Here is a 12,328-nt window from a genome sequence, read left to right on the forward strand (position 1 = left end):
AGACTTACTCTAGCTGGACCCACGCCGACAAACATCTCTAAGAACTCAGAGCCATTGACTGTAATGAAAGGAACATTAGCTTCTCCTGCTGTAGCTTTAGCTAGAAGTGTTTTCCCAGTGCCTGGAGGACCCGTCAGAATGGCCCCCTACAAAAAGGAGCATAATTAGCTTCTTTCAAAGGAAGTATATTTGTTATAACATTTCTATCAGAACATATTCTCCACTTAACGTTATAATTAATCAGTCCAATACAAGAGGTCTAGAATGAGGTGAAGAATTAAGTTTAGGAGGCTGTACGCCTGATTCCGATCTCACTGGAACTTATACTAGTGTTAAACCAGCATATGAGAGATTAAAACAAATGGCAATCTGATGCCTGATTTTGAAAACAGATTTAGTGCAAGTAGTAAATTCAAAGGACTTAAATATGGCAGGTGTAAGATGGGGTCTGGGTGAAAAAAATTAGGCAGCTTTACAACAATGGATTATATAATATAGTCCGTAAATTCTCTCTCTCTCTCGTTCTCCAGTTTTGGCCAACATTAAATTGGAGTACGCCCCTCAGGACAGGGACAGTCTTGTAGCAATGCACACTGTTGGCTCTTAATACTGGCTTTTCTTCAGACACTTTGTCAGAAAACAAGAGTGGAAAGCGCCATCTACTTTAAAGGTTTCTACTCTGATTCAAAGTATCTAGAGAATAGCTTTGTAGTTGAAATAATTTTAAATGAGGAGAGGAAAAAAATTCACCAAGTGCTGTTTAAAATAAGTGTTACACCTCCCTCATCTTCTGCGCTATTGTTCCCTTACCTTAGGGATTTTTGCTCCTAGATCCTGATATTGCTTTGGGTTTTTCAGAAAGTTAACAAACTCCATTATTTCTAATTTGGCCTCTTCACAGCCAGCTACATCTTTGAACTTGACATCTATTTCATCCTTTAGGACCTTGGCTGTGGTTTCACCTACGCTGAAGAGTCCACCCATTCCTCGCCCTGTTCGACCCATGCCAGCGGGCCCTCGTCTTAATGTGTACAGTAAGAAGCCAACTATAAGGACTGTCGGCAGCATGCTCAGAAGAAACGAGCTGAGGAGAGAGGGGAAAAAATAATCACACATTAGTAGAGAGTCACTACTGTATATTACAATGCATAAAAAAGTTAATTTCCATTATAGATTTTGGAGGTTATTCATCAGAGTTTATGTTCTAGTAATCTGTAGACTTAAGTTAAAGGCAATACATAACGATGTTAAGGGGAAATATGGGAACAGATACTAAACTAGAGAAACCATAAACAGATTCTACAGAGCCTCCTTTTTTGTGATCATGATCACAAAGAATCAACATTTAAAGATGTGGACTGAAATGTATTTGAATTAAAACCCTTAAAAAAAAAATCAGACAACTGTCAAACAGCATTTAAACAGTGAAATACTCCTATGTATCTATTAGTGACAAGTGACAGAACTGGAAACTGAAGTCATCTCCTTATCCTTGTAACAAGCACAATGGGAAATGACAGTATGCCTCAATAGTTTATCAGAAGACCACCTAGAAGAGAGAAGTAGCTCAGTTTCCATGCCCACTGAAACTCACTCTGCTAATGAGGCTGTCAGTTATGATCAACAGTCCTAAGACAACAGCTCCCAACCTTTATGCTGGAATTCCTCTTACAGGCATAGTTTTCCCCTTAACCCCCCTCCCCCTCATTTTGCCTAATGCTGCTTTTTGCTATTGCTGTTATTTCACTCCGTTTACTCCTCCTTTCTTCCTTCCTCATTCAGTCCCAGTATATCCCTTCCCCATACCCATGGTCCCCATAATCTGACACACCCCTTCCACCATCACTGCTCATTCTGTCCCAGCACAGCTCTCTGCAAGCTAGTTACCTCTGGTACTTAGACATCCCCATTTCCATAGTATCCTAACTATCTTTAATGCATTTATCTTCACAGTATACCTGGGAAGTACTATTATTTCCATTTCACTAATGAGGATTGAGGCACAGAGACATATAAAACCTTGTCTTAACTACTAAGAGAAGTGTATTTTTACCTCAGGGTAACTAATACATATGAGCTATCCCCACTGAAAACACAGTGAAGACAATGCACTGAGTTTTACTGTGAGATTAGTTAGGCAAAGTTAACCTCAGGCAGGGATATAGTGCTGACTTTGTGGTAAAATAAAAGTGTCTTGTCTTCACAGAATTTTTACCTGGGAATAGCTCATGCACTAGTTACCCCAAGGTTTAAAAAAAAAAAAAAAAAAAAAAAAAAGCACTATTTTAGCAATGAAGACAAGGCTTAAGTGACTTGGCTCAAAGTCACACAGGCAGTCTGTGGGGAATCAGCGAATTGAACCCAGGGCTCTGAGTCCAGGCTAAACACTGGACCATCTTTCCTGCTGCCATAGAGAAAACAAGGAACACAGTGTATCACTACCTAGTACAGAGGGAGAAAAAATATACATACCCAGATGGTGGCAACAGTGACAGACACTGAAAGAATATGCATATTTGGAGAAGCAGCAGCCAAGTGCCTGGCAGCAGTGACCCATCTGCTACCTACAGCTTCTCAAGAGGCCAGAACCGGTTCATTTCTCCTCAAGGAGTCAAGAAGCCCCTGGGAGTAGCATACCACAGGAGATGTAATTCCTGACAGGCCAAACTAATTTTACAGAACTCAACAGCAGTCATTCTTTCAATAACTGCTCACCGGGACCAGAATGAAACCAAATTTCTGAGGTAAAAATCCCTATTTCCCCATATACCTGAGCCATTCAGAGCCCAGGACACACACCCTTAACAAGAAGGGCAGTTGGGGTCTGTGCTGAAGACCGCTCAGAAAAATGAAGATACCAAAGATAAATGCAAAGAATATAATTTCTGTTTTGGAGCCTCTACTCTTTATTTGGGTAACACAAGTGCTGCAAACATAAATTAAGTTTGCCTATTTAAGGGGATAAGCAGGGTCAGCTGCAGATGCACAGAAAAAGATACATATTATCTAATGAGAAGCTAAGCTTGGGAAAATTTACATGAGATGAAGATTTTGAATAAAGATAAGTAATTCACTGTCATATGTACAGCATATTAAACACACACAAAGGTCAAAGCAGAAGTGAGTTTTTCATAATACTGCCATCTAGTGTGCCATGATATGAATACAGGACATCCCCATTATTCCACTGGGAAAGAAAGAGTTTATCAACATATCTAGTTTAAACAGCTTCTTACCCATCACTTTCTGCTGAGTAGACTACAGGTAATCTGTTCTCCCCTTCTATTCCGAACTCTTGCTGTGCAGTTTCCAGATTCCGCTCAAAAGTGTCCACACTACCAATATTAAACCAGACATATTGCTATAAAAAAACAAAATTATGATCACAAGAGGAATAATTTGTTTCAGCCTCATCACAATCCATCTAAAGATTAAAAACAGACACAAAAATCAGTGGCCTAATCTCAGACTAAAGGACTGATTCACTGTTTCAGAACTGAAATATTTACTTTAGTTTACAAAATTGTAATTTATATTTACTGCAGAATAGAATGAGTTTAGATTTAGTAGGTACATTTATGGAAACTCGTATATCATCCAGATTGTTACTGGAGGACCATTACTTAGGCTTGACTTTGATCATTACAATCACAGAAGTCATATATGCCAGGATTTTCATGCACTTTAAACAGGCTTAAATTCTGACTTTTTTTTTTTTAAACTTTTTAATGAGAGGGTGAATTCAATGAGCTGACTAGAACAGACATTAAAATCTTCAAAGGGAAATCAAGGGCTGCCTATGAGGCAGAGAGAGAACGCAACAGCCCAGCAAATATACAATGGCCACTTGGTCTTAGTAAAGACTACTTCACCTGAAGAGGAAGGAGGCTCCTCACTCTCAGGTTTGAAAAGAAAAAAGTTTTCTTCATACATTTTGTGAAACTAAGTTACAAAAGCTGGCTTGCTATGGCACCTCAACTATTCACCTTTAATCACAATGCTTAACAGTTAGTGCACTGTTTTTGTTAAACACACGACATTCAGATTTTAAACAACACTGAGACCAGACTTTTTTACTTTAAGAAACATGTTTCTATGATTTGTCTTTTTTTACCATGACTAGCCCTGAAAACCTGCTATTGCATAAAATTGTAACTCTAACCATTAACTGGTTGAGAAACCAAGGCCAATCATGGTTTATAGGTTAAAGAGTAAGTGTACAAACAATGTGAGCAGTAAATCACATTAGCTTCACTGATGAAATAACTGTTGCATATTTCATTTTACACTGGAGGGACGTCCAGACTTTGGTTCAGCAAAAGCTGATAGTCTGGAAAAGAAGCTTCTTGGTTACAGTCTAAAAATAGAAGTGACAACCATATAATGTTTTAAGAATATGTAATCATGTTTTAGGGATATGGCCAGTGGTAAAGTCATCCAGCTTGCTAAACATTAAGCATGTCTGAAATGATCAGTACTGTCGTCCAAACCCAAACATTTCAATAGTTATCAACATTCCCCTTAAGTTTTCTTTCTGCTGCATGGGCCACAAACTCCACTGAGCACTGGATTTTAGTCTTTGGGCAAACTTACGTCAAAAAAAAAAAAAAAGTCTTATTGGGGGTGTTGGGGTGGCTACTCTGCATGGGAATGAGGAGTTGAGTGTCAGGGTGGAGGGAGCAGAGGAATAGGGGTGTAAGAGGAGTGGGGCATGTGTGGGTGGGTGTTGCACATGAGGAGCAGAGTGAAATGAGGCTGCGGGGGAGGTCAGGGTGTCAGGGATAGGAAGTGGAGTCAGGGCGGGTGCTCCATATAGGGAGTTGGGGGACAGTCGGGGTGTCAGGGATAAGGGGGAGAGCAGGGTGGGTGCTCTAAATTGGGACAGAAGGGAGCAGCTGAGTCTCAACAGTGGTGGTGGTGGAAACAGCCCAGTCAGTCCCAGGCTGGAAATGGGTATCGGCAGTTTGCATCTCTGTCGCAAGGGTAGCTGTTCTTAGCCCTCACCCAATCACCCCATATCCTACTTGCTCCCCCACCGATCCCAATCACCGCTGCAGCCACTACAGCCCCTCCAGGTTCCATTCTCGCCTCTGCCCCCATGAGCCAAAAAGCCCCGCCCGGCCTCAGTCATTAGTCCAGCCCCTGCAGCACCCGCCCCAGAGAAATAGGCAGTTGTGAGTGGCAGTTTGTGACATGAGTGGTACATGGAAAATTGTTGGTCCACTCCCACAAGTGTGTGTAGTTTACTGGGAATAGTGATAGTTATTAGCACTAACTTTTTTTTATTTTTATTTTTATTTTTCTTAAAGTTTAGGGCTTGTCTTTGGGTACTTTACTTTTTGGAGCACTTTAGCCAGGATTTATGCTTTCATCCTCTCCAGATTACAGGGAAATGGTTCCCAAGGAGAACCAGGAAGTGTTTTACTAAGCTAAGAGCTATGTTTCTTAAGACAATGAAAGAGTTAAAATCCAGATCATCTCTTCAGTTTTCACTTAGCTAGTGAAGCTTGGAAAATCATGAAGATTCCATTTTTTTTGGTAGGGGCAGTCAAGTGAGTTTATAGATAAATGCATGTACTACTAAAGGATTTTCAATACTAGATGGTGCAGTATGTTGTGGACTATTTACAGTAGGAAACTACTAGCTGCTGAAACACAGATTTCTGAAGGCTCTGCACGTGGACTAAGACAGTAGGCATGGGAAGGAAAGAACAACTACAAAACAGTTTTTAAATTAGTTTTGTAATGTGCCTTGGTTTTAGCTACTTATAGGGGCAGAGCATGGATAAACAGAAGCAGGAGAGACAGGAAAACAAATTAGTCAGAACATTAAAGGTAATCCTACGAAAGTTAAAATAGGAGAGAATGGTAATAGACAGACCAAGTTTTCTGCAGCAACAATTTTGTATTTGAAGTGAAGAGTTCTGCTGCCTTCTGTAATACATTTATCCATATTCAAAACTAAAATTTACCCCCTCCATAGGAGACTTTCCTGGGGTAAAGACCACTCTAACAAAGCGCTTGTTCACTACTTCTAGTCTGTCCACCTGCAAGATAAAGAAAAACATTTTTAGAATGCACTACAGATAATTTTACAGAAACATTTTAAAATGCATCCCAGATTCACTGCTGGTGTAATAGTGTGTAATTCTAATCTTCCTTTTAATGTATAGAAGCAGAAAAATTAAGATTGAGATTATTTTATAGTTGAGAAGCTACAGTTGATACTGAGATGGCCATTCTGTCAAAAATAACTTTCAGTCACTTAGGCCATGTCTATACCACATCCTTTACAGCAGCACAGCTGTGCCAATGCATAGGAAAACACTTCTCTTCATGAAACAAAACACTCTATGAGTCCTCCATTCTAGTGGGCAATCGATTTGCATTCAGGTGGGAATACACATATCTAATTACATTTATTTCAGTAACTGGATGTGCAAATAAACAGCAAGAGCCCAATTTTCAAATATAATAATCTAAACAGGATGCCCAAATCTCATATTTTGACAGTCAGCTACATAAGTCTCAATAAATGATCAACAGTGAAGACTACTGCATTAGAAAGGAGGACTGGGTGACCTAATAGGCTTTTTTAATCACAGAAGAGGTCTAAATGAAATTATTATAAGGTATGTGCAAAACTGGTTGAAAGGCTGTATTCAATAAGTAGCCATCAACAGTTCACAGTCAAGCTGGAGATGAGGGAGGGGGGCACACATCTTGTGGGATCCCCTAGGGGTCTGTCCTGGGTCTGGTACTATTCTATAATTTCATTAATTACTTGAACAATAGAATGGAGAGTGTGTGTGAATAAAAATCTGCAGATCACATCAAGGTGAGAGGCGTTGCAACCACTTTGGAGGACAGGATTAAAATTCAAAATGACCTTGACAAATCAGAGAACTGGTCTGAAATCAACAAGATGAAATTTAATAAAGACCATGGCAAAGTACTACACTTAGGAAGGAAAAAAAAAACCCTCAAATGCACAACTACAAAATGGGTAATAACTGGCTAGGCAGCACTACTGCTGAAAAGGATCTGGGGGTTACAGGGGATCACAAATTGAATATCAGTCAACAGTGTGATGCAGTTGCAAAAAAGGCTAATACCATTCTGGGGTGTATTAACAGGAGTGTTGCATGTAAGATACAGGAGACAATTGTCCCACTCTTCTCAGCACTGGTGAGGCCTCAGCCAGAATATTGTGTCCAGTTCTGGGTGACACACTTTAAGAAAGATATGGACAAACTGGGGAGAATCCAGAGGAGAGCAACAAAAATGATAAAAGGTCTTTAAAAAAAAAACAAAGAAACACCCAACCAACATACCTATGAGAAAAAGTTGAAAAACTGGTCATATTTAGTCTTGAGAACAGAAGACTAAGGGGGCACCGGATAAAAGTCTTCAAAATATGTTAAGGACTGTCCTAAAAAGGACGGTGATCGATTATTCTCCATGTCCACTGAAGAAAGGACAAGAAGTAATCTGCAGCAAGGGAGATTTAGGTTAGATATTAAGAAAACCTATCTTAAAGGATAGTTAAGCACTGGAATAGGCTTCCAAGAAAAGTTGTGGAATCCCCATTATTAGAGGTTAAGAACAGGTTAGAGAAACATCTTTCAGGGATGGTGTAGGTGTACTTCATCCTGCCTCATAAAAGGGGCTGGACTTGATGACCTCTTGAGGTCCGTTCCAGCCCTACACTTCTATGAGATGTCAATATGAGTATCCAAATACAAGATTAAGACATCCTGTTGGAGCATCTTAGTTTGAAAATTAGGCTCAAAACATGATGAAGTATTCAGCTGTATACATTCAAGAACACAGAAATAATTATGTTATTGCATAACTACTGAAACAATGGCTTGTGCATCAAACATGCATACACTTGTAGGAACTCACAAAATAATCAGGTAGGTTTCTACTCCCACACTCAAAATGAAATTAAATCCAAAAAGCTGCAAAGCACATCAGTACAACAGTAAGGTTGAAAGTTTCAAACAAACAAGTTTGGAAGCTCAAAAATTAAGTTACAACAATCTTAATTCTACCACATTACAGAAAACATATAAAGCCACCTATTTAAACTGTATAAGCAATCATCCAATACACAACATACACACAACCTAGCCATATTAACATCGCAATAGGAACTATAAAAAACACACCAGAAAGCTGAAATCCAGTCAATTAAAAGTAATGCCTGGCCTTGAATCCCAATATGTGTTTTTCCAATCATTTCCCTTAAAAAACCTCTTCTGTTGTCGTCGTGTAAGAACCCCACACAAATAAGGGGAAAATAACTGACTATACCGAGGAAACATTGAAATTGGCTAAACCCAAAGTGATGTCAAATACACCAGGTAAAAAAACCTCAAAGACTAGCAGACAGGCTCAGGCAGATATCACAAACTATTTTTAATGTTTTTAAAATGGACTAGATTTCAAATGGATGGTTTCCCTTACACCTGACAGTGTCTTTTTAAAGATCAATTTAAACTAAATAAGGGAAACTTAAAGTAGATAAGTCTGAACTATTTTAACATTTATTCCATTTCTTGGTCTCCCTCCCTAAAACAACTTATTTTAGTGTATTTGAAGCCACTATAAAAAGGAAAGGGGGAGAGGGGAAATTCCTTGTATTTGAACAATGTCTGCACATTTAATCTAGCCGAATGTTAGGCTTTCATTTTACAGAAGCCCAAGAGATTGTTCTCTTGGTCTGGTGCAATAAAACTTTCAAAATGCTTTTCTGAAACGAGGGCTCTGATTTGATTCAGTGTAACAGCCAAGTGCCCCTTTCAACTGAATTAAGACTGTCTTATTGGTAGCTTGGCAGGATTCAATTTAAATCAGTAGATGTTGGTAGTGTCAGTTTCAGCTGACACTGAAATAGATGAAAAAAATCCATCAGTAACTGTCAGCGCAAGTGCAGCCTCCCGCATACCTTATGCAGGTGTCTCAGTCATGCAGGGAGCCTCCTGCAGCACCATGGTCAGCACTGCCCTAACCCCAACCCTAGTCTTCCTGTAACTTCAAGTTTTTTTTTTTTCTTAAAAGTAGAAATAGATACCAATTGTCAAACTTACAAAATAGTAAGAGTTAAATTCTGCCAAGCCTATTTATTAGTTACCTTTGTTAGTATGTTTCAGAGCCCTGGTCTATGCTACGAGTTTAGGTTGAATTTAGCAGCGTTAGGTCGATTTAATCCTGGTCAGAACCCCTTACATGCTGCTTCTATGATGAGCTGCATGTAATTCTAGGGGGGGCACCTACCACTACTCCACCACTGTCCGTGGACACCTGCAAGGGGGCAGTCTCACGCAACAGGGATGAGGAAGATGAGGAGGAGGAGGTGGTTGAGGATAGTGCACAGCAGGCAAGCGGAGAATCCCTTCTCCCCAGCAGCCAAGAACTGTTCATCACCCTGGAGCCAATACCCTCCCAAGGCGGACTCCCGGACCATGAAGCCGGAGAAGGCACCTTTGGTGAGTGTACCTTTGTAAATATAATACAGGGTTTAAAAGCAAGCATGTTTAATGATTAATTTGCCTTGAAGACTTGGGATGCATTTGCGGCCAGTATAGCTATTGGAAAAGTCTGTTAACGTGTCAGGGGATGCAGCGGAAATCCTCCAGGGACATCTCCATGAAGCTCTCCTGGAGGTACTCTAAAAGCCTTTGCCATGCAGTGGGGGGAGGCCCATTCGTGCCGAGCTGTTCGTGTTTGGCTGAGAGGGATCTTCCCTGATACTTGGATCACAGCAGCCCTCACAGTAAATTTACCCACTCCCAATTGATTCCCAATTGACTGGTAGCTGTCTGGCACTGCAAGCTTCCAGAGGGCTATCGCCACTTGCTTGTGAACTGTGAGGGCTGCTCTCATCTTGGTATTCTGGTGCTTCAGGGCAGGGGAAAGCAAATCACAAAGTTCCATGAAAATGCCCTTACGTATGCGAAAGTTTTGCAGCCACTGGGAATCATCCCAGACCTGCAACACTATGCGGTCCCACTAGGCTGTGCTTGTTTCCCGGGCCCAGAATCAGCATTCCACGGTATGAACCTGCCCCATTAGCACCATGATGTCCAAATTGCCAGGGCCCATGCTTTGAGAGAAGTCTGTGTCCATGTCCTCATCACTATTGTGATCACTGCTGTCGTCGCCTCCTTGCCTGCTTTTTTCAGGTTCTGCACATACTGCAGGAAAATGCGCAAGGTGTTTACAATGCTCACAACAGCAGTGGTGAGCTGAGCAGGCTCCAGGCTTGCCGTGGTATGGCGTCTGCAGGAGAGCAGAGTTGCAGCGGAAGCAGTGGATGATGACGGATGCCACGAGAATAGATATTTATACAGAACGACGGGAGGACCTGTAAAGTGGATTCATGGCACCCGGAGAACAGAGTTGCAGCGGAAGCGGTGGATGACGGTTAACAATCCTACTGCACTGTCTGCTGACAGCAGTATGGCGTCTGCACAGAAAAAAGGTGCGAAACGATTGTCTGCCGTTGCTTTCACGGAGGGAGGGGCGACTGACGACGTACCCAAAACCACCCATTACAATGTTTTTGCCCCATCAGTCATTGGGAGCTCAATCCAGAACTCCAATGGGCAGCGGAAACTGTGGGATAGCTACCCACAGTGCAACGCTCCGAATGTTGACGCTTGCCACGATACTATGGATGCACTCTGCCGACTTAATGTGCTTAGTGGGGACACACACAATCGACTGTATAAAATTCCTAATAATAGACTTCTATAAATTCGACCTAATTTCGGAGTGTAGACATACCCAGAGTATTTTTGTGCAGAAGTCACGCCAATGCTGTTGCCCAATCTAGCCATCTCTCATTTTATGATTCCCCATACCTATTACTCACCATTCCTTTAGAAAGGTAATTATTGACAAAATCTTTCCAAGTGATTTCTCTGCCGGAGTTCCTGAAGAAAAAGTAATACGTAACAGTAGCCCAGAAAATAGAACTGCTCATGAAGTAAAACCGGAACTCTTTGTCATCCCATGGAAAGTCACCCTAGGACACGGAAAGAAGAAAAACAAAATAATTTTTTTTGTCTCTCTAGTACAGGAGTGTAAGGTAAAAGAACAGATGTCACTTGTGCATTTTCTGTTTGCTCCCAAAGTTAAACAAGGAGTGCATCAAGCTAAACTGAACTAAATTTGCCAAAATATAGTACTTTTTATATTCAAAAGACAAGACAATGTCATTTTCACAGCAATGCCTTTCTCAGAGGATCTTAAAAGTGCTTTATAAACAGTAATAGGATGCAGTCAATTTGGAAGCTAACCAATTAAAGAGTTTTCAGATATTGACTCCTGTCCCAAGTCCTCCTGACAACTTTTGTGGTTTTACAATCATTTCCCCCCACCCCCTATTTTTTAAAGCCTCTCTCTTTCCATCATTGCTGTGTGCAAGACCCACACAAACAAAAGGGGAAACTGATCGACCTATACAGGAGAAAGAAGCTGTGACTGTACACAAAGTGCTGTCAGACAGAATAAAGAAACCGAAAAGAGAAATATTATTTCTACCCTGAATTATTGCAATCCTTGGTGTTACAATTAATGGTGTCAAAAAATTCCAGAAAAGCTATATTTATGGCAACTGGATTTCTAGGGCCAAAATGACTCGTGTTACTGACATTCATTGAATGTACCAAACTTTATGAAAACTATTATCAATTTGGTCTATAGATCCTTACAGTGCCTCTAAAAAACAAACAAACAAACAAAAAAAACCCCCACAAAATAGTATCAGTCTCCCCTGACAATAAGAAGTTTTTAAAGGCAACGATATACCCTCAAAGCTTCACTATAAATACACTAAGCACTTCTTCTATAGAGTCAAAATCATATTCTTTCATTGGTTCACCACAAATTGTTTATACAAGGTAAGCCGGTGTCACAAAACATATTTTAGAGTGAAGACCTTCTGTAATCTGGCCCACCATCCAGTGTCTTCTTTCTTGCCACCTCTTTTTCCACCACCTCCTCCTCCTCCTCCACTGTTACTCCCAGGAGGTCGCTGGGCATTAGTCTGCTTTGCTTCTACAAAAAGACACACATTAACAACATTTTAAAGTCCTACAGAAATCTCAGACTAACACAAGGATCTTCTGTTTATACTATAATTAAATAAAAGCTTTGCTGAAGAACAAAACTAACCCGAAATGCACAATAGTTTACAAATGGAAAGCATCTCAGAAATCAATTAGAAAATATGATCTGCTGAAGAATAACATTTTTCTCTTTGTTTTCCCCTCAAACAGTCATGTAGTCCACTCCTTAATCAACAGATGGCCACATC

General features: G+C 40.5%; 1 protein-coding gene across 4 annotated transcripts in view; it reads right to left on the reverse strand.

The window, feature by feature from the left end:
* AFG3L2 (AFG3 like matrix AAA peptidase subunit 2) overlaps window positions 1-12,328 on the reverse strand; it is a 42,948-nt gene that overhangs the window by 20,276 nt on the left and 10,344 nt on the right. For all 4 annotated transcript variants that reach the window (XR_006288592.1, XM_037892883.2, XM_043539900.1 and 1 more), the window contains exons 4-9: window positions 11,951-12,069; window positions 10,883-11,035; window positions 5,973-6,047; window positions 3,237-3,361; window positions 811-1,084; window positions 9-146 (exon numbers count right to left, since the gene is read on the reverse strand). Coding sequence is in view for 3 of the 4 variants with exons in the window: in XM_037892883.2 (XP_037748811.1) it covers window positions 9-146; window positions 811-1,084; window positions 3,237-3,361; window positions 5,973-6,047; window positions 10,883-11,035; window positions 11,951-12,069 (884 nt within the window). In the remaining variant the exon portion in view is untranslated. The remainder of the gene's footprint in view (window positions 1-8; window positions 147-810; window positions 1,085-3,236; window positions 3,362-5,972; window positions 6,048-10,882; window positions 11,036-11,950; window positions 12,070-12,328) is intronic.

The sequence above is a fragment of the Chelonia mydas genome, chromosome 2 (assembly GCF_015237465.2).
Source record: "Chelonia mydas isolate rCheMyd1 chromosome 2, rCheMyd1.pri.v2, whole genome shotgun sequence".
Taxonomy (NCBI): domain Eukaryota; kingdom Metazoa; phylum Chordata; order Testudines; family Cheloniidae; genus Chelonia; species Chelonia mydas.